We start from the raw sequence: 22,234 nt of genomic DNA on the forward strand, positions 1-22,234 counted from the left end.
TAAAGCTTTTAGTTTTCAACAAATAAATGTATGAACTATAATATAAAACAATTTGTTCAAAAACACTTAAATTGAAAGGGAACATGAATTCTGTATTTTAAAAAGTTAAATCATATTAGCATAATTATAGAGAATACAAATTTGAACTACTAAAATTATAACATTAAACAAAAAGATGAACATTTTTTTAAAAGCTTCCAAAAATAGCAACATAATTTGCGGCACTTGTCGTGGTGGCTCATGCTAACATTTTTGAGTTGAGAGTCTTTACATAAATTAATCATACAATTTTAAACTTCCTACGGAGCTGTTCAAGTATAATATATTTTAATTACTTTAGATAAATCTGATTTTTTTAATTTTTTAAATGTGTATATTTTTGACTAGTAATTAATAGGGGTGTAGCTAGGGGAATAAACAGAATCTTAACATTTGTGACAAAATATTAATTCTATTTGAGTTAATAAAAAAGGAAGAGAAATCAAAAAAAACAAGAGAACAATACCAAGGTAGATAACCGTGGGGATAATTAAGTTTAGTAATTAAATAAAAATTGTTCGTTATGAGTTAACATCTTAAAGAAAACTTAAATTTTTAAAAGATAATTAAGGGGCTTAATGCTTTATAATTTACTTAAAAACAATTTTTATTTTGGGCATTTTAAAAATATTTCTTGGGTCACACAAACAAGCGATACTTATCGTATATAGCTGCCACCACTATTCTTTTTGAATTCGGTCACACTTTCGGTGATTGTAATAAAAAAGGAACAGGCCGGTTTTGTTAAAAAATTAACGAAATCAAGTTAGTTTTAATCTGGTAAGTGCTAAAAAGAGCTACTTTAATACCCTCGCAAGCGCGGCGTATCCTAGTTAACGAGATAATCGTATTTTAGCCGCCCATTTTCTCCAATTTGACCTTCGACACGCCGAAAATGCCCCGATACAAGGAGTGGGACCTGGCCTGCAAGGTGTATGTGGGCAACCTGGGGAGCTCCGCGTCCAAGTACGAGATCGAGGGTGCTTTCAGCAAATACGGACCCTTGCGCAACGTTTGGGTGGCCCGCAATCCTCCGGGCTTCGCCTTCGTGGAATTCGAGGACCGGAGGGACGCGGAGGATGCGAAGCGTGCTCTGGACGGAACACGCTGTTGCGGCGCAAGGATTCGCGTGGAGATGTCATCGGGGCGTTCCCGTCGCTACAGGTAATTTCATGGGCAATGACAGGTCACTTGGTATGCCTTCCACATTGAAAACCATAAATACATTGACTCCAATGGAGTACTTAACTTTCTAATCTGAAATATAAGCGGCGGAACTCATTCCATCCGCCCAACTTAACCAAGTCATTGTCAAAACGTATACAATTTGCTATATAAATATTAATCGGAATCATCGCGAATCATTAATTGCTAATATAATTTTCCCGCCATTTTGCTGCACGTGATAAAGCAGCCTACGAAAAACCCTCATATAATGAGGTTTCTTCGCAGGATTACTAAAATTAAATAAAAATTGATAGTAAGTTACTCTGACCCACAAAAAAAAAAAGAAGCAACAAACTGTATACATATATAATCTAAGATAAAAGCCTTTAGTGTTTGTTAAATGCGAGATATCGACACTTTTTCAGGATAACTCCTTCGGCTAGAACTACTTCCACTGCTACTTCTTCCTTCTACAACATCAACAATCTACAACAGCAACCATCTTCACAGCCACAGCCAGCAACCTTCAACTTGCAACTCCAAATTATCCATGTTCAGCGTCACAGCCTCACAGAAGTTTTGATTAGCAACCCAAACGATTTCATCGTAGAAGAAGCATTGCAGTCGCCAAAGAGTTCTACTAATGAAGTTATCCTGCGTATCCCCCAAATAATTGCTTAGAATTATATTCTTTAATTTAATTTTAATAGCGAACTTTCTCAACGACCTTACTTTGAAAATCAGAAAGCTGGCCAAGTCAGTTAACATTTTAAATTTGTCCGTCCATTTTGTTATTTTTAAAGACTGTAGAAATATTTTAATATGACAAACAATTATAGGGCTGTCCTAAAACTGTTTATTAGCTTTTTGCTTCACACCTCACAAATTGGTTTTGATTACATTAACTTAATCGATTAGATCAAAAACATTTTGCCCAACTTAAATTTCTTGTGATTTATTTAATGTAGCGAATAAGATTTGGCCAAGCCAGCATTTTATTATTTAGTGCCAAAATTGTTTTACAGCTCTTTGTAAGGCGCGTATGTACATACACTTCTTATCATTCTGAGCAGATAGTTAAATTTAAGTTATGCAAATTTAATAGTAATCTCTTACTTACCAACGCGTTTATTTCAGGACGCCACGGCGCTCCCGTTCTCCAGACCGCTCCCGTTCGCCACGTCGTTCCCGTTCTCCCCGCAGTCGCAGCTATTCGCGCGATCGGCGAAGTCGCTCGGATTCTCGCGATCGCCGTTAATATTTCCAAAAAAAAAAAAAAAGGATACAATTTAAGCTGTGTCGCAATTAAACCCTAAACATGGCCCAGGCCGTCTTTTTTTGTTAAGGAATTCCTGTGTTGATTGCGATGTAAGTAAATTCTCTTCAGATGACAATATATTTCTTTCGATGATTCAACAATTTCCCTTTTTTTTACTACTAAATAAAGACACAATCAGCGAATTTTGTTGGGTTTAATGTATCATAGAAAAACGCATCTGTTTCCAGCAAAAGGGGATGTGCTTAATACACTGTTTATTATGTGAGAATTGACGTGCTACTGTATAACTTTTCTTAGAAGTATGTTCGAATAATAATTTAAACAGGCGCACGAGTGTAAAAATATTATGTATACTAACAAAGGTACACTTTAAACTTAGGAGAAGACGCAACAATAATTCGTTGCACATTTCGCACTGGAATAAACCTTACGTCTAGTCATTGTTTATATCCTCGCCACAGGGCTCTGAGCCCCAGTACAGACTGGCAGACCGGATTTCTTATGGCGTAGCCTAGCGCATGCGGTATGTGTTCGACTCCTGGATCTCGGACAGTTCGCCCTTGAAGTTGATGTCGATGACAAAGTCCAGGTCGCGGTTGTTCCGCTCGTTGGGCTTCATCTGGAACGTGCCGGTGATCTCCTCGTTCTTCTTGGCCGTCATATGGTCGTCCAAATAGAAGACGGTCTGCTTCCAGTGCGTATATGTGGAGTCTGGCGATGTGCTGAACCCAAGGCGCTTGTGGCACTTGGTGAATTCTATGTTGAAGTAGGTGACTAGCGCCTGCACAAAGTCGTTGCGCTTGATGCAAAGGCTGAACTTGGACGAGAAGTTGAGATCTGCCTTCTGCACGGTGTACAGGTCCACCTCCTTGACCATGCAGGATGTGGAAACCACCTGCTTGGGATCCACCACGTCAACGAGGGGCTCGGTCACGGCCACCTTTCGGATGCAGCTCATATCGAAGCCGTACACATCGTCCCACCAGTTGATCTTCTCGTCCTTGTACTGTCGGTCCTCGATGGCCGTGATGTACAGCGTGCCTCGGTCCGGAAACATCATTCCGTTGGGCTTGAGCCACTTGTCACGCGCATACAGCACTGTGTCCAACATGGACTCGTAAAAGAGGCAGTAACTACGGCGGAAAAGGAAATTGTAATATGTGGAAATTGGGGATATTAACAACTTTTTGGATTTCTATGTCTAGTGGTTTGAAATCACTTGTACTTAAAGTACATTTTAAAGTTGTTTTAAAAATGTACATATTTCTGTGGCAGACCCAGGTTTTTATGATTTATTTTTTTCTTTGAAACCTACCCCATCCACTCGGAAATGATGATGTCCACGCCCTCAATACCATTTGGAAGCTCGATCTCCTCGATCTTGCCCTTGACCACCTTGATCACGTCCTGCAGGTTGTTGTCGATGACCACTTGGCGGGCAAACTCGATGATGTTGGAGCAGTCGACGGCGATTACCTGGGCGGCGCCGGCTTTCGCGGCGAACATGGACAGGATGCCGGTGCCGCAGCCCACGTCTAGCACGGTCTGAAAACGGAGAATACGAATACCCGTTGATTAGGGCCACGAAATAAAAAGCGCGGGAGAGTAGTGGATTCAAGCCTACCTTGCCCTGGAACAGATGCTTGTTGTGGTACATGGCGTTGCGGTATGTGACGGTGCGCACCTCGTCCTTCAGCATCTCCTCGTGGATGCCGAAGTGGGCATAGGAATCGAAGTAATAATCGCGGGACGTCATCTCGTCGGCATTGGCATTGGGATTGTCCCCGGTGGACTCCTCCGCGGGCAGCTTCTTTGCCACATTGTTTGAGTTCGCATTTGAATTGGGCGTGAGGCCGGTCGCAGATTCTACAGCTGCCTCCATTGGGATGTCTGTGCTGGCCTGTGAAATCGATCCGTTAGCAATTCACCCTTCATTTATCTGCAAAATCACATCGAAAATCACCATTTTCTAATTTTTCGGCGTCTCTTTGGTTTTTCACGTCGAAAAAATAGCGACTAAATGATGGGACTATTTCTACAGCACGCTAGTTCAAAAATTCGATTTGCAACACTGGCGCCGTCAAAGCGTGCGAAGTTTCGGATTTGGTATTTTCTGAAAAGGGGGTGGATTTTTATGCGTAAACAGTGACATTCACAGAATTTGTTCGTGACTTGAAGAGCGCCGAAAGCATTTCATTCTGAATAATTATTAGATTATTTTCAAAATAAACTGATTTATGAAGCTTTGTGGTATCAAAAATATACAATATCCACTTAGTTTAAATTCAACTACATATGTAGAATAAATTTCTTGAAAATATTTTTAATTATTAGTTGGTCAATTTGCAAAAGGCGCTGTTCCATCTATAGCCTAGTACTCAGTACGCCAGCTATGAGAGAGAGCGAGAGGCAAATACCGGCGTACACTTTTCGTTAGTGACTTTTCCCACCCCGGTACTGAGATCGATAAAAAAAACCAGAAATTTGCAAAGCGTTGCCAGATTTCTATATATGAAAATAGATTTGTCGGATCAAAAAATAAACGGAAAAAACCAAAAACAAATTCTGAAAAATGTACTACAATAATACAATTTTGACTAAATTCAAGTTTTGTTGAACGCGGGTTAAATTTGAATTGTTTTCCCTTTGTCAGCAAGCTCAGCTGACTGGTCGTACGGTAAGAGTTCGGTCACACTAAACAGAATAAACTTTTTACGCTGGCGGAACCATCGTCGAATTGTACTCGGCTTATAGATCAAAATAAATTAATATTTTTTAAAGGCTATTACTTTTTTTTGCAGGTGATTTTACAGTGACTGTTACTCATCATTTTTTTTTAGCGAATTCGTATTCTAGTATTATTTGTTCAATGAAATAGCCTGATTCCATTACCGCGCTTGTGGACTTTTTGAATATGCTTGATTCAATCAGGGCATTTAGCATTTAGCTAATGCAACTCCGACATGTGAATAGCTCGAACAGCTGATCTGGGTTTGTTTACCTTCGAATTGTCGCAAAATTAATTAAAATGCATTATTTAGCCTTATGACGTTCCCTGTGTAAATATAGGCGCTTTAGGCTTAATGCGTTTTTATGCGCCAATGGAATCCGGCTATAAAGCGTCTGCACACAGCCACTTAAAAGAGTTTTAGCGACTTTTTTCCGTATTTTGCTAGCACATGTACCTCTTATGGAAGCGAAAGCCGCTGAAACAGAAAAGCCGCCAGTGTGAATAGGCCTTAAACATCGATATTTGCAACCAGCAACTATCGGTTCTATCGGTGTACTTCCATCGCTACCTACCGCTTGCCCGGCAATTTTTGGCGGCAAAATAATAGCACATCGCATTGTTAAACAGAAGGAAGCCGGTCAGAAAGAAGCGTTTATTTACCAAAGTCTCTTGTTTTAATTGCGTTTACCGATCAAAATGGAAGGCTTCGACGATGCGGGTGTGTTCTTCTCCGACAATTTCGGCGGAGAAAATCAGCAAGATGCGCAAATCAACTTGCAGGCGGTGAAGAAGAAGTACAAGGATTTCATCCGCACCTTCAACGAGGAGAACTTTTTCTACAAATACCGGTAAGTGGACTGCAGACCTCAGCCTGAACACCTTTTAAGGTAATCTTTCTGCAGCGACACATTGAAGAGGAACTACCTAAATGGCCGCTACTTCCTGGAGATCGAAATGGAGGACCTGGTCGGCTTCGACGAGGCGCTGGCGGACAAGCTGAACAAGCAGCCCACGGAGCACTTGCAGATCTTCGAGGAGGCCGCCCGGGAGGTGGCCGACGAGATCACAGCTCCGCGGCCAGAGCACGAGGAGCAGATGCAGGACATCCAGATCCTGTTGAGCTCCAATGCGAATCCTACCAATATCCGCCAGCTGAAGTCCGACTGTGTGTCCAAGTTGGTCAAGATCGCCGGAATCATTGTGGCCGCCTCCGGGATCAGTGCCAAGGCCACGCGGATGTCCATCATGTGCCTGTCCTGCAGCACGATCATTCCGAATCTCAAAGTGAACCCGGGACTGGAGGGCTATGCCCTGCCCAGAAGTTGCAACACGCAGCAAGCGGGCAGACCCAAGTGCCCGCTAGATCCCTTCTTCATTATGCCGGACAAGTGCAAGTGCGTCGACTTCCAGACCCTCAAGCTGCAGGAACTGCCCGACTTTGTGCCCCAGGGCGAGATTCCCCGCCACTTGCAGCTCTTCTGCGATCGGTCGCTCTGCGAACGCGTCGTGCCCGGCAATCGGGTGCTCATTCAGGGCATCTACTCAATTCGCAAGGTGGGCAAGCCCTCGCGCCAGGCTGGTCGCGAGAAGGCCGTCGTTGGAGTCCGCGCCCCCTACATGCGAGTGGTGGGCATCACAGTCGACTCGGAGGGTGCGGGTGCCATCTCCCGCTACAGCAACATCACCAGCGACGAGGAGGATCAATTTCGACGCATGGCCGCTTCCGGGGACATCTATGAGCGTCTCTCCCAATCGCTGGCACCCAGCATCTTCGGTTCACGGGACATCAAGAAGGCCATCACCTGCATGCTCTTCGGCGGATCGCGCAAGCGTTTACCGGACGGTCTGTGCCGTCGTGGGGATATCAACGTCCTGCTGCTGGGAGATCCAGGTACTGCCAAGTCGCAGCTCTTGAAGTTCGTGGAGAAGGTGGCGCCCATAGCCGTGTACACTTCGGGCAAGGGCTCCAGTGCGGCTGGTCTCACCGCTTCGGTTATGAAGGATCCCCAGACGGTGAGAAAGACAATATTGAAATACTTGCTTATCTTACTTACTGACTGATGATACATTTTCTCTTAGCGCAACTTTGTCATGGAGGGCGGGGCCATGGTCCTGGCCGATGGCGGCGTGGTCTGTATTGATGAGTTCGACAAGATGCGAGAGGACGATCGTGTGGCTATTCACGAGGCCATGGAGCAGCAGACCATATCCATTGCCAAGGCCGGCATCACGACCACTTTGAACTCGCGCTGTTCGGTCCTGGCGGCCGCCAACTCCATTTTCGGCCGCTGGGATGACACCAAAGGCGAGGAAAACATCGACTTTATGCCCACGATCCTGTCACGTTTTGATATGATTTTCATAGTCAAGGATGTCCACGATGAGACGCGGGATATTACGCTGGCCAAGCATATTATCAACGTCCATCTCAGCTCGAACAAGTCGGGTCCTTCGGAGCCCGCCGAGGGTGAAATATCGCTATCGACGTTCAAGAAGTACATCCACTACTGCCGCACCCACTGTGGTCCTCGGCTGGGCGAGGCGGCCGGCGAGAAGCTGAAGAGCCGCTACGTCCTGATGCGCAGTGGAGCCGGCCAGCAGGAGAAGGCCTCCGACAAACGCATGAGCATTCCCATCACAGTGCGCCAGCTGGAGGCTGTCATTCGCATTTCAGAGTCCCTGGCCAAAATTCGCCTACTGCCATTCGCCAGCGATGAACACGTGAACGAGGCTCTGCGCCTTTTCCAAGTGTCGACTCTCGATGCTGCGATGACCGGCAGCTTGGCTGGCGCCGAGGGATTCACTACTGAGGAGGACCAGGAGACACTGAATAACATTGAAAAGCAATTAAAGCGCCGCTTCGCTATTGGATCTCAAGTTTCGGAGCAGAACATTCTGCAGGTAATATTAAATTGTATTGTGAATTTACAAGCGGCTTTGCTTACATGTCATTGTTTTGCAGGACTTTTTGCGTCAGAAGTACGAGGAACGCACGGTAATGAAAGTTATTCACACCATGATTCGTCGCGGAGAACTTCAGCACAGGATGCAACGCAAGATGCTTTATCGCATATGCTAGCCACTGTTATTCACATAATTAATTACCAATCGTTGAATGTTCCATCAATCGTTCGTCATTTTAATTGTATCTTCATTTATATTGTTAAGAAACCCATACATTCTATCCAAATATGAGAAAAATAAACAAAAATTAAATCTATATTTATTATGTTTAGCAGCTCAAAAGGAATTAAGGCGTTAAAAAGACTGGCATTTTGTAATTTATGTTTTATCATCAATTACACTTCAGTCTTTCATCTTTAAATGTAATTTTTATTCTTCTAATTGTTTACTTCTATATCGAAGCTAAACAAAAACAGATCTAGGGTACAATTACTGTCTTTATATTTATTACTTACCTAACCAAAATGACGTTCTTAATTTTATAGTGCTTGTGGGAAACCCTATTTCAAGTTCATAAGTCAGCCAAGCCGGCATAATATTTTTATGATTGTTTACATTAAATAAATGAGATTATAAGCAAGATCCCAATTTTGTTTGTTGATGATGCTTGAGCAGAAACACAGACCCTTTGGTCGGCCCACAATTTTCAGCACAAACCGACAATTTCGCTCTACATTCGGCTGTGTTTGCCTACGTCATTCGGACAAATCACAAAAACCAATCATATTACCTTGGCCGTTTGCCAAATTTTTAAAAATATTTTTCCCTCTGTTTGAGAACGTTTATTACTTCCTTTTATACAAAACTCAATTAGTATATTTGCGCATGCACATCAACTTACATACCTACGATCGCTGAGATGTACTCAATATGTGCACAAATTTTCAAAAATACGTAAGCGTGTTACGTACGCTTCTGGCCATTTAAATACAATGGCGAATATAAGCATTTCAAATTTATGAATTTCCGGAAGGAAATCTTTACAATCTTGTTTACCACAAAACAAGTATATACATATATCTGCGAAATGACTGTATTATTTTGAGCGCATTAACAATAATATTTATTTCATACACATTTATTTCCAATGACGCCACTTGGCTGCGTGTTTTAAGGTTCGAAAGACGTCAAAAGATCCCCTACAATTTATAGTGGGAAAATTCGAAACATGTTTTGCCAAGACGTTTTCAAAAAATTCCAGAATATCATGGACTCGAATCGGTGAAAAACATCCAGCTATATAAATAAATATAATTTATTTTGTGACGATAAAATACCGATTTAAACACACACATATGCTGCCCGATTCAATAACAATGTGGTACTTTGAACTTTGGCTCGAGCCCAGGGTCAAGTCAATTCAAACATCAAACAATACGAATTTAATTGAAATTCATATTCCGATATTGATGCACTTGTGTGTTCGGTTCATCTTTTTCAATTACCTCTGCTTCAGTGTCTGCTCATCGTTTCCATTAACAAAGCGATGCACATGCACCGATGTTCCTTTCATTGCCCAGAATACAGAATATGTGGCTATGGATCTCTGTGTGTATCTAAAAGTTCGCTTTTCATATAAACCAATTTACTCTATTTTTTCCGCCACCCGCTACGTAGGCCCCAACTAACATAAACAATCTCGTTATTCTCCAAAATAGTGATTACTGCGTGATGATTTTAGCTCGGCACGATTTGTGCACGAGTCGAAAAAGTTAATATATATTACAATAAGAGGGAAAATCAACTATGTTACGTAACCGATCACCATTATTATTTGTCTGTTAATTGGGTTGCACATAATTGGGACCGCTGAGGAAATTAGATAATTGTTTCCAACACGCTTGTATGAATTTTTCTAAAACAAAATCTCTCGAACGTCATCAGCATCCGTGGATGATTCCTTTGAATGCTCGCGTGAGAGAAGTGGATACAGATACAGATACAGATACAAATACAGATACTGATACAAATACAGATACAGATACGGATACGGATACAGTGGCCAGAGGTGTAGATACCAAATGTAAGATACTTGGGGCAAGGGGGGCTTTTAGAACGATTTCGCTGAGTGGGGCCTTTGTTTTGTGAATGAAATTGAAAATGAAAAATTCTCACCGTATGTACATATGCCAAGCCCGCGTCCGCAGCACGTCAGTACAATTTTAGATCTCGAGCGAGCGAGTTCGGCCGGAATAAAACACGCAGAGAGATACCAACCCATGCAAGTCGTATTTTTTGGGTAGTAACGCGGACACAAATTCAGCCCACCACCCAAGGAAAACCCAATTTCGTCGCAGTGCAGCAGAGGATCATGTACATTTACCCGAGCTCCCCGGAATCAGCATCGTCCTTGCAGTCCGAAGAGAGTGCGGCCATCAAGATCCAGGCCGGATTCCGTGGCTACCGAGTGCGCAAAGAAATCCACCGATCCAGCAAGTCCAACAATCCCCATCCGCGGAGAAATCAGCGCCAGCGGTCCAAGAACAACGCCCTCATGGAAGCCCAGGGAAATCCACCTCGTCCCAGTGGCGGCGATCAGCAATCGGGTTCGGAAAATGGTGGAAAATCCGTGGAGGATCGCAGTGCCACCAAGATCCAGGCGGGATTCCGGGGATTCCTGGTGCGCAAGAAGCAGAAAATCGCCACCGATGCGGCCGTTAAAATTCAGGCTAGCTTTCGGGGATTCAAAACCCGCAAGGAGCTGAAGCAGTGCGAACCCATTGTGTAATGGGCGCTGTTCCACAATCCTGATTTCTACTGTACATACGAATATGTGTATTCAAAGCTTGCTGTTGCACAGCAATGCGTTAAACCTACCGTTTAGTTCAATACGTGTCGTGTAAATAGTTTAATATTAACTGATAGCTTCCAGAAGAATAAAATACTCTTACTCAAGAAACCGCATCTTGAAAGACAACACTATCCATTAACGGAATCAATTTGTTTGTGTTTTCTGTAGGCCTATTTTTGGCTTACAGTGCTGGTTGCTGTATGTATATGCCATGAGTACAGTGAATAAACATTTCATTAATCGAGCACACAAAGGATTGGAATTTTCCAATTTGGAAAACATCGAATGTTCGTTGTAATGACTTTTCGGAGAGCACTGATTTCAACGATTTCAATTTATATTTGAAATGGACCCCCAAAAAAGTGCGGGCCAGCGACAATATTCATTATGCAGTACATAGTGCACACCCATCTCATAAATCTGTCAAATCCGTTTTTATGTTTAGAACAAAAGTGGCAGCCATCCGCTCATCCACGGGCCGTTTGAACAGTCAGTTCGTTGAAATTCAGGAAAATAAATGCTATGAACTACTCCCGGAAGCCTTTCCGCTTGTTTGATAACAAAAACATTGTCGATTAAATATATATTTTATTTAGATATACATAGTTCAGCGTTGATACTTATAGACTTGTTTATACTTTACTTTCGTTTGTTTGCCTCGGCGCTTTTTATACGTTTTCGCATGTGCTTGGGAATAACTCTGAAAACCTCGCAATCAATTTGTACGGGCATGGAGTTCTGCCTCATTTTTAACCACTTCAACTCCATGTCGGGTTTCGATTTTGAATCGCCTAGAAAATAAAGAAAATAGTAAACATATCTGATAAAAAATGTGTCTTTAAAATAAAAAATGAGAGAGTTGGTTAAACGGGGAGTGCCAAATAAGTCACAAGTATTATAATACTATGGGAAAAGGTCTAAAGGAGGTTTATTCCGTTTTCATCAGATTGAAAAACTAAATATTTCGTTGCATACTTTGGGTCGTTGTTTATAATAATAAAGATGTATGAGGACTAAAAAGTATATAACAGGGTTTTATAGAATATAATAAAATTTAATTATGATTTTATTGGATCTATTATTGACCACACCCAAAAATAAACATAGTTGAAATAAATGTATCTTGGTAAGTATTCATTCAGTACTTAATAATACTTTTCTATACTTTTTAGCTTTATGTTATTGCCAAAGAGTCTAAAACTGTAGTCAAAGGCCTTATTTTTAACCCACATAAGTTCTTTTATTAAGACCTTGGGGTGTTAATTAAATATTTATCTTATTGAGAAATTTATCATACCCAATAGTTTAAAATTCTTGTAACAATAGTAAAAACCTACTTACCAACTGTTTTGCTTTTCACAATTTTGGAACTTCTTGGAGCCTGCCCTCCACTGGTGCTCGAACTATTTTCGTCATCGGGTGTAGAGTCATTTCGAAGTGCATCCCCGCGCTGCAGTTTTTGACGCCTGGCGGCCAGGTTGCTCTCCAAACTGATGCCCTCCATTTTCCGGCTGTGTCCCTTGCGTTTCCGGGTGTGCATCCGATAGGCGGCCTGTATCTTTTTCGCGGCCTCCTCCTCGATGAATCGCTCCAGGGACTCGCTGATCGCATCGTTGCCGAAGGACGCCTTGGTGTCCAAAGTGGATGACTTTGTCCCAGCACTCGCCCTGCGCAATCTTCGCCTGGTGAGGAAGCCACGAGCTCCGGCCTGAATTTTCGTGGCCGCCGAAACAATGGTGGACTCTGTTTCGGTGGATGTGCCCATGGCATCCGCCATGGCCGTGTCTATTTCGAAGTCCTCTGTGCTGGTCTTTCTCGGATCAAAGTAATCGGAATCCGTTTCGGACAACGAATAGGCCATCATCTTCTTGCGAATGTTCTCCGAGGTTTCGTCGTCCAAACATAAACTATTGCTGCTGTTGATGGCCATGTCTTTTTCTCCGATCTCCACATAACTCAGAGCATCATCAATTGTCACGGATCTGAACAGGCCCCTCGGATCGTCGCCTGCGATAGTGTAGTGCCGCATTAAGTGCACTCTTCCGGACTCCTCCTCATTGAGCTGGACCGTTTCAGCTTCTGCCTCACCGAAGACCACGGAGTCACTCTGGGCAGAGCTTTCCCGGGTTTCTTCCCGCTGCAGTCGATTGTAAACGATAATATCGCCATCCTCGATATCCAGGCTGTACTGTTCCTGCAGGGAACTCATGGGTCGCACTACGGGCTCATCAAAACTGGGTGCTGCCGAGGGCAGTCTGTCGTGGGACTTGGAGTCTTTCAACTGCGACATTTTCTCAATCACCTCCTCTGGCTTGGACAACTTGACGGTTGCCTTGTCGATTGTATCTGCCGAAAGTGTGTCTAAGCCCGTAGTTTCAGATACTGAAGAATCTGTGTAGTCAGCCTTCTGACTGACAGTTTCTGGCTCAGATTCACCTTCGGAAAGAAGATTCACCAGTGAAGCAGATTTCTTTACACAAGGTTCCTCTATAACTGCTTGCGGTTGAAAAGCTCCCTGCCTAGATGAGTACTCAATTTCATTCTCCAGAAAATTATTAACCAATTCTTGAGTTGAAGCAATATCTAAAGCTAAATACAAAATGTTATATTAGAGGTATGCTGAGCAAAGTACTTATTTTAAACTTACCCTGGACGATACCACCGAAATCGGATTGCGCTAGAAGTAGTGGATCCTCCACTGAACCAAGGCCAGCTTCAGATGTCTCTGTCAAACCTGCTAAACCAGAAGAGACTGCATTATCCTTTTCAGATGCACTGCCTAGACTCTCATCGATATTCGAACTGCTAATACCAGGAGTTAATTTGGATTCAAGCGAGCCATGCGTTCTATCTACGGTTTCAACTGATTCTACTTGCGTGCTGGTGTTCAGCTCAGTTTTACGAGTGACAACAGCTGGATCCGGATCGGTTTCTACCCCACGATGTTCCTCAACGACTCCCTGGCTAGGTACTATGCGAGTTGTTCCCACAAACCACCCGGACTTCTGGCTTATCCTGGACGCATCTTCGCCTGGTTCTTCGGTGGCTTCGTGCACCAAACTTTCTACAGGTGTTACAGCAGTTTGGTAATTGGATGTTTCTATGGCCGTTATTCGGGAGCTGGTTATCGAGTCAAAGGAACTCTCATCGAAGTTTTCAAGTTTTTTTCGTTCCATATAATGTCTGAAAGCTCTTTGAATGACAAGAGCTGCACTGGCCTCACCGTCAAGTTCATCATTTGATGAAGAAATCGAACTGGAAATAGTTTCCGCAGGAGTCTCTTCTACTTGAAGTCCATCTGAATGTAATTCAATAATGATCTCAGGTTTATCTTGAGATGAGAGTTCATTTGGCTGTATTTCAATTTTGATCTCGGGTGTATCTTGAATTGGAGTTAAATATGCTTCCGCAGGTTTCTCTAACTTTGGGAATGATTCCTCCCGTAAATCTTTAGTAATTTCTGGATTATCGGCAGATTTTGGACTGGAACCATCTTCCGCAGGATTCTCAATTGCCTGCAGTTCTTCAGCTACCAATTCCGCAATAATTGCTGATTCATCTGATGATTTAGACAAAGAAATGGAACTTAAACTGTCTTTTAAAGACTTTAATTTTTTTGTCTCTGTTAGTTGCTCAGCTAATTTTATAGATGAATGTTCTTTAGCAGGATTCTCTTTTTTTAATTCGTCTACCTTTAAGTCTTTTGTTATTTCTGGATTATCTGCTATAATTTGAGTATGAGTTGGACTTAAACTAACTTCAGAAGGGTTTTTGATATTATTTATATCTTGAGACTTCAATGATTTTGACAAATGAATAGGACTTGTACTATCTTCCAAGGAATGTTTTATTTCTATGAGTTCATCTGACAATGGTTCGTTCTTTTCTTGTTGTTGGTCCTCTAATTTTTGAGCTAAATTCTCTTTCGTAGGCATCTGTGCTTCTAATTCAACTGCCCTTAACTCTTTTATAATTTCTGGATTATCTGCTAATTTTGGAGTATGAATTGGACTTGATTTAGCTCCCGAAAGATTTTCTGTTTCCTTTAGTTCTTCAGACTGCACTTCATTAATAATTTCTGGTTCATCGTATGATAACTCATCCTTCAGTTCTTTTACCATTTTTGGTTGGTTGGTACAATTTGACAACTCAATTTGATTGGAAGTTGTTTTTATTACCTTCTCTACATCTTGTGGGTCTTCTATTTGTAATTCTTTCATAATTTGATTTGAGCTCAAACTAGTATTTAAAGGTTTCTCAATGTTCTGTAGTTTTACAGATTGTTGTCTACAACTCGTTTCTTGTTCATCGGATAATTTCAATTTGGAAGTATCGACCACTGAATCTAAAACTTCTTGTAGCTCTTGTGACTGTAATTCATTTGTCATTGCTGGCTTATCGGATAATTTAAGATACCTTCTGTAGGCTCGTTGAATTTTACCGGCTGCTTGATTTTTCTCAAATTCTGATTTATCTGAGGGTTGGAATTTATTAGGCTCGATTTTATTCCTCTGAAAATATTGTCTAAATGCATTTTGAATAACATGTGCAGCACTGTTTTCTTTTTTAATTTTATTTAATTTTTCGTTTTCAGATTTTCTTTCTTTTGTTTTCTCCACATATTTTCGATAAGCCCTCTGGATTTTCTTTGCAGCAAGACTTTCTTTTGATTTCTGGGAATCTCTTAAGGACTTTTTCATTAAAGAATCCCGAACCCACTTTTGTATTATTTTAGCAGCTTTGTTTTGCTTTTCCAAATCTAATTTATTGCCTGGTTCACCCTTTAAAAAACGTTTGCTTTTGAACCGACTGTAAGCCCTTTCTATAATCTGTACAGATCTTGTTATGTTTAAAATGTCAGTTTTATAGGCTAATTCAAAATGCTCAGTCTCACTTTTCGTGAATTTTGTTAATAGCTTTTCATTGCTTTCTTCAGATATATTGTCCACTTCAGTTTTTCCCGAATTACTTTCGACTTCATTTGTATTTTCTTCGGACGAATCTACCATTGCTGGTTCCAAAGCTGTATTTTGATTTGTAGATTCCGGGGACTGCTCATTTTCATTATCAAGTTCCAATATGGTTTGTAGCTTGGTTCCTCCGGTCTGTTGGTACTCGGGATCGCCCTCCGAGACTTCAATGACTTCAATTTCCTCTTCGTTGGAATCGAAATCATACTCTGATTGAGCAACGTCGTCATTTACAACTTCTTCTTCAGTGTGTTCTTTTGATGGATCCCGAAACTTTTTTGGTATTTGGTATTTGGGTTTTCCATCATCAGGGTCGAGTGAAACGAAAAATGAAACTGAGTTCTTAGCTTTTGGTACAACGGCTTCTACGATTTCTTGGGGTGTGTAGTAACTCGGAACTCTTTCTGCGACAATAGTAGGTTCTTCTACTCCTAAAGATGCTGGTTGGTCTGCCTCAGGTTTGGTAGCTTGAACCGGGGCTGGATTATTGCCCGAATCCTGATCAGAAGTCAGCTTGGGCTCCACATAAATATCATACCAGGCGCCATCGTCGTTGGGAGTTTTGAATGACTTGAGCTGCAACTCAGCTATGGGTGTGGGTACAAGTCGCCCCGAAGTTAAGGTGCCAATATCTTTATCTTTTACACTAGGGCTAGTTAACTTCTTGGTGTTCTTTTCAATCTCAATATGGTTAGTAGGTAAATTTTGGGTGCCAATTAATTGATTAGTTACAAGCAATGAAGATTTTTTCTGCTAATTTAAAAACAAATTTAAAAGGTTTTCGATTCTGATTTCTTACCAGTAATTACATCTGGATTTGGGGCAGAAGGTGACTCCCTCTTTGGTTTGGATTCTTCAGCTTTAATGCAAAAATACTGTTTAAAAGGATCAGTAATCTTAGTTTTTAGCTTACTGTTTGTATCCTCCGCAGCATCAGGGCTACTTTTTATTAAATCTGTTGAATCGTCTTTTTGCTCCACGTGTAAGGTATCGGATATGCCAGATTTGGTTGCTGGATTGGGAGAACCGTCTTCGAGGGCAACTATGTGACCTTCATCTGGCTCCTTTTTCTCCAAACCCGGTTCTGATTCTAAGGATGCATTGATTATTTATACAATAAATAATAATAAGTCAAGTTCTTACTTGTTTGATCAAGACTCTCTTCATTACCGACCTCTCTAGTATTATTAATAGTGGGTTCAACAATGGAATCAGACTCAAGGATTTTATTAGCTAGAGCTATGATAAACAAAGTAGAAACATTATTTAGAAAAGAATGTAAATATATTAATTGTAAAATTACTACCTTCTTCATCTGGAACTGCAGTCTCGCTTTTATCCGAAATTCCACGGAATGACAAAAGTTAATTGAAAATGTAAGCTTTAAAATGTAACTAACTAATTAGAGGATAGTTGATAGAAATTATACTTACACACTGCAATGGCTGTGTCTATCATAGACATTACTCCATCATTAGACTGCGATAGATTTTCAACATCTTCGTCGCTGTTTTTATGACTATCGATTGTTTCACAAGGCAATTTTATTTCTTGTGAAGTTAATAATACTTTTTCTGTAAAATAGAAACATTTTTGTAAACGATTAAATCTGTACAACTTACTTAGCACTCACTGAAACTTTCTGATATTTCAGATGGTTCAGATTTGTCTTTTTCCTCTGGTGATTGTGTATAGAAAATATATAAAAACTTAGATCGGTCTTAAAAGTTTATAAAGTTTTATTAGGAAAAATACCTTTAGCAACCTCAGGAACATAAATATTTAATTCCGAAGCTTCATTCTCTAATTTACCATCTTTTACTTCTTCAGTTTCGGGTTTAATTGTTGAAGGTTTTTTATCCGATTCTTCATCTTCAAGTTGTAAACTTTTTGATTGTTCAGTTAAGATTTGATCTATTTCCTTAGATTCATCCTGTAGTTTACTGTCTTCAATGTGCATTGATTTGGATTCCATTAGTAAAGTTTCTTGTATCCACTTGTTCGTCTTCAGATCGAGAAATTCCCGATCCTTCAGTTGGAACTTTAGCTGGAATTTAAAATTCATTAGAAACCAATATTTAAAGAAATTATGCAATTGCTTACTATCGGCAATGTCAGAGTCCTCAGCACTGGGTTTTAGACTCTGTTGTTGTTCACTATGTTCAATGTGCATTGATTCGTATTCCATTGGTAGAGATTCATTATCTAATTGTTTGTCTTCAGCTTGTGAAATATTCGCTACTTCAGTTGTAACTTTAGCTGAATTTTAAAAACCATATTAACTTATATTCAAAGAAATAAAGCGAATACTAACCATCTGCAATCATAACATCTTCAATACTGGTAATTATACTCTGTGGGGGTGCATTTGCGTTGTTCGTTTTTATTTCTTCATTGGCTGCCTTGTTTTCAGTTTGGGTGTCAGATAGCTCTGCATTGACATATAAATACAATAGGATTAAATAAAACAGTTCAAAATGTTTGCCAATTTATTTTCTATTATTGAATATCCTATATTTAATTGCTAGACTTACCAGAATCATTTTTTAATGACTCTGAAATGTCGCGCTCCAATAATGTAGCTTAAAATTGAAAATTGTTTAACAACTAAAAATGCATAGAAAAGAAATTACGTACTTGCTTGAACTAAAATTTCTTCTACACTATCATTTATATCTGTAGTGGCGATTACATCTATTAAAAATATTAACAAAGTTTATTAAACACGAAATTAAATTGTTAATTCTCTTTTTAATTCTATACTTACTATTCAGTTTCGCCGATTTAAAAGAATCAATTTCATTTGGTTTGACTTTTTCCTCCGCCCCTTCAACAAAACACCAAAATTATGGAATTCAGTCTTGGCTCCTTCAGAATTGTTAATAATGGCAATTTCACCTTCAGCTGGAGAAATCTTTTCAATTTCTAAACTTTCAGATCCTCTTGGTAAAGTCTCCTGGTTTGAAAGCTTTTTAATTTCCATTTCTGTTTCATCTGGTAAAAGTTTTTCTGGAATAAAAACATAGGGAATGAAGTTGTAAATATAATAATTTAAATACTTACCTAATGAATGGTCTGATTTATTCAAACTGTTTTCGACATTTGTATCCAATTCACAAGACTCGGGTTGGATTACAATTTCAAGGTCTTCCTTATTAGCTTTTAAGTCATCAAATATTTTACTTTCTCGCTCAGCCTCAACCCCTGTAATTGTTTTTATAGTAGTTTGTTATTATTAAAAAAAATTAAAGCATACTTGACAAATCGGAAGATTCCCCAATACTTGTGATTTCAGGTTTAAGAGATTCATCTTCGATTTGGGAATTGTCAGTCGTATGATCTGTGCTTTTTGCCATAATTTCCTTACAATCGTTTATCGGTTCATCTAAAAAAAGAGATTTAATAAAAAAAATGTTTATCTTTCTTATCTTATTTTTTATCTTACCAACTTGGGCAGGAATGTCCAAAGAGCTTTCTTCACTCATCGGCTTGAGTACTTCCTCCAAAGATTCTTCTACATTGTTTGTCACAATTTCAATACTTTCCAAAATTTTTTCATTTTCTGCATTAGGTTGTGTTCTAGCAATTTCCTCCATTGCTGAAATAGGTTCCGATGATTCGTCAAACACTTTGTCTCTACTTATTTGAACTTCATCCTGAATAATTGGCTTTAAGTTTTCTTCCCATTCATTTTGGAGAACGAAATCACCTTTTGTCGATGGCTCATGAATTTCCGACTTTGACTGAATACTTTCTTTGTCTTCAATACTTCTCTTTTCTCTAGATATTGGAGAAGGTTTATTTTCATTTTCAATGGAAGCGTCCTTTTCAGAAAGCGTACTTTTCAACACAACTGATTCTTCATTTTTGATTTTGTCTAGCGGGTCTGTAGATGCTTCAAAATTCATTTCACTTGAAGATTCTATGGGAGATTTTGAAATTAATAATATGAATTTGCTTAGGACTATATGGTTTTAAGTACCTTGCCCACGAACATCTCGATTATGATTGACCAAAACCGACTTAAAGCTATCTATTTCAATAGTGGGCTTAACACAAGACTCATCTGCCAAAAGGTCTATATCGCTTAAATCCATTGCTAAATCAACTGTTAAATAACAATTTTTAATTATGATTAATATTTTGATTAATGTTACATACCATTAGCGTCGTGTTGAGCTGAAATGGAATCTTCTAAAATATCTTTTACATGTTCAATTTCAATCGAAACAGCTGGAGAAACGGAAACTTCGGTTTTAACTATTACTTCTTGTAATTCGCTTTCAGATCTTATATTTTGTGGTATCTTAAATATTTCATTGGCTTTGTCTTTTTCGTCATTATGCTTATCTTCCAATTTATCAAAAGAATCATCCATTGTTTTCAAAGCATGTCCTACTGAATCATTTTCTTTTTTCTCAATTTCTTTAGCCAAATTACTGTCTGAAAATCCGTGATCTTCCCGCTCAACTAGATCTGTGCCTTCGTTTTCCTTAAGGATTATAGTATCCATATCTTTTATAGAGGGTTTATCTTTAATCCCAGCTTGAGTTTCCGAATCTTCATCAAAGCTAACTTTAACACTTTCAAAATCAGCTTTTTTTTGCTGATTTCAGTTTTTCTTCGCCCCTTTCCGTATTAAATCCGGTTTGAGCTGCTGATTCTAGATTTAAGCTGGCTTTATTTGTTTTAATTTCAGGTCCTAGAACTTGACTAGCTATATTTTTTTCAGCTTCATCGCCAGGTTCCGTGGAAATCTCGTCAACTAGTTTTAAATCTATTGATTCGTTTGTAAAATCCTTAATGCTTTCCAGTTCCGAAGGTATCATCTCTGCATCTCCTTCTAAATCTTTTGATTCCTTATTAAAATCCATAATATTTTCCAAATTAGGCTTACAAATCATGTTTTCGATTAAAGCACCACTAAGGATTTCTGAAAAGTAATCAAATGTTACACATTAAAACACGACAAAATTAAGAACATTTGATTACAGGAATGTGTTTTCATGCGAAAATACTGGCATGGTTTATTACCGCTTTTCCTTTGTTGTATTGATTTTTCTGCTCCTTTAATGGGTTCTGCGAAATACTCCTTCTCAAGGCCGACATCAACGTTATTGTTCTCCACTTCCTCGTCCTCGTGAATAATTTTTTGATGGACTCGTTCCTCGTAATTGGCGATGCCCAGCTCGGTGGACTCCGTTGAGAGGAGTGCGGTGGAGACGGATGTGTAGGAGCCGGTCTCGGAGGCATTGTCGTTGAGTTCCTCGCCTTGATCAGCAGCCGAAGATGCACTTCTTTTGGCCCTGTGTAAAGCCACCATCCTCCTGAAGGCTCTCTGGATTACAATGGCGGCTGTTGCTAAGGATACTGGGCCATTTTTCAATCGATTATGCTCCCGCTTCTTTGTCAAATATATGCGATAATGTCGCTGTATGACGACAACGGCTTTCATATAGTCGGCAGTGTTAAATTTAGCCTTGGGTTTTGGTGCGTCACGTGAATTTTTAAGTTTCTCCACTCGCTTCTGGGCCAAAAAGCCACGCACCTGCCTTTGAATCAAAAGAATTGCTGCCACATATTCAACGCTGTTGCATTTATCTTTCTCTCGAGCTATATTCCGCTGCTTGAGATATCGGCGAAAATTTCTCTGAATAATGACAACCGATTGCAAGTAGGAAATGCTGCTGGAAAATGTGCTTTGATCCGCCTCAGCTAACTTGGTGTCTGTATAGGCGGATGCCGTGTTTTCCCCGTCCTGAGTTTTCGCACTTAGTGTACGACCACATTCACAGGTTACCTTCGATACTGGAGCTACGTTTTCTTTCACCTTTAATGACTTTTCGTATGTCGAATATTTGCTGTACTCAATTCGACCCGACTTCTCCTTGGACATCCTCTGAAAGTACTCCTGCGCGAATATGTATATATTCTCTGGTTTTTCCTTTAGAACAGCCTTTATAAATTGTTTGATTAGATCGGTAAGTTTTTCGGGGATTATATTGAACACAAGGGACAGAGGGACCTGCTGGCGAACTCGGTTTTTCATGATGGTTTCATAAGTTTGCACCGGCTCGTATTTGCGCACCATTTGGTGTGACTTTTCACCAACAATCACGTTGAAAAAGTTGGCCGAAAAGCCATACAAGTCAGCCGGCTTTTCACGTAACACCTCCTTGGTGTACACCTTCATGAGATCCCGCAGACCCTCGGGAACCCTTGGTAAACTCGCAGCCGTCATTTTTTAGTATATCAAGCACCACCATGCATGGAAAAATGTTGAATCAATACTG

General features: G+C 40.2%; 5 protein-coding genes across 6 annotated transcripts; 3 read left to right on the forward strand and 2 right to left on the reverse strand.

The window, feature by feature from the left end:
* Nucleotides 1–709: 709 nt before the first annotated feature.
* Nucleotides 710–2,612, forward strand: LOC128263172 (RNA-binding protein 1). 2 transcript variants are annotated; one of them, XM_052997942.1, is made up of 3 exons: nt 710–819; nt 896–1,203; nt 2,344–2,612. In XM_052997942.1, the coding sequence occupies exons 2-3, from the start codon at nt 935–937 to the stop codon at nt 2,462–2,464; spliced, it is 390 nt and encodes a 129-aa protein (XP_052853902.1). In that variant the 5' UTR covers nt 710–819; nt 896–934; the 3' UTR covers nt 2,465–2,612. The 2 variants fall into 2 exon arrangements, with proteins under 2 accessions (XP_052853902.1, XP_052853894.1); XM_052997934.1 differs by lacking the exon at nt 2,344–2,612 and adding an exon at nt 1,632–2,328.
* Nucleotides 2,613–2,705: 93 nt separating this feature from the next.
* Nucleotides 2,706–4,606, reverse strand: LOC128263167 (protein arginine N-methyltransferase 1-B). Its single transcript, XM_052997921.1, has 4 exons — nt 4,449–4,606; nt 4,110–4,385; nt 3,801–4,030; nt 2,706–3,618 (listed from the first exon to the last, which is right to left on the reverse strand). The coding sequence occupies exons 1-4, from the start codon at nt 4,449–4,451 to the stop codon at nt 2,997–2,999; spliced, it is 1,131 nt and encodes a 376-aa protein (XP_052853881.1). The 5' UTR covers nt 4,452–4,606; the 3' UTR covers nt 2,706–2,996.
* Nucleotides 4,607–5,785: 1,179 nt separating this feature from the next.
* Nucleotides 5,786–8,436, forward strand: LOC128265968 (DNA replication licensing factor Mcm5). Its single transcript, XM_053002233.1, has 4 exons — nt 5,786–6,064; nt 6,119–7,229; nt 7,296–8,117; nt 8,179–8,436. The coding sequence occupies exons 1-4, from the start codon at nt 5,913–5,915 to the stop codon at nt 8,293–8,295; spliced, it is 2,202 nt and encodes a 733-aa protein (XP_052858193.1). The 5' UTR covers nt 5,786–5,912; the 3' UTR covers nt 8,296–8,436.
* Nucleotides 8,437–10,321: 1,885 nt separating this feature from the next.
* LOC128264504 (uncharacterized) lies at nt 10,322–11,115 on the forward strand. The gene has a single exon (XM_053000006.1). The coding sequence runs from the start codon at nt 10,492–10,494 to the stop codon at nt 10,906–10,908; it is 417 nt and encodes a 138-aa protein (XP_052855966.1). The 5' UTR covers nt 10,322–10,491; the 3' UTR covers nt 10,909–11,115.
* Nucleotides 11,116–11,587: 472 nt separating this feature from the next.
* On the reverse strand, nt 11,588–22,213 carry LOC128252415 (uncharacterized). The gene is made up of 22 exons (XM_052980104.1): nt 20,976–22,213; nt 20,545–20,874; nt 20,103–20,501; nt 19,924–20,049; nt 19,387–19,863; nt 19,198–19,326; nt 19,005–19,145; nt 18,840–18,950; nt 18,709–18,768; nt 18,579–18,635; nt 18,476–18,523; nt 18,256–18,372; nt 17,697–18,200; nt 17,575–17,619; nt 17,375–17,515; nt 17,248–17,262; nt 17,085–17,180; nt 16,855–17,031; nt 16,751–16,800; nt 13,619–16,691; nt 12,313–13,560; nt 11,588–11,762 (listed from the first exon to the last, which is right to left on the reverse strand). Exons 1-22 carry the CDS (start codon nt 22,180–22,182, stop codon nt 11,611–11,613), a joined length of 8,703 nt encoding a protein of 2,900 aa, XP_052836064.1. The 5' UTR covers nt 22,183–22,213; the 3' UTR covers nt 11,588–11,610.
* Between the last annotated feature and the right edge of the window lie 21 nt (nt 22,214–22,234).

Source organism: Drosophila gunungcola, chromosome 3R (assembly GCF_025200985.1).
Source record: "Drosophila gunungcola strain Sukarami chromosome 3R, Dgunungcola_SK_2, whole genome shotgun sequence".
Taxonomy (NCBI): Eukaryota; Metazoa; Arthropoda; class Insecta; order Diptera; family Drosophilidae; genus Drosophila; species Drosophila gunungcola.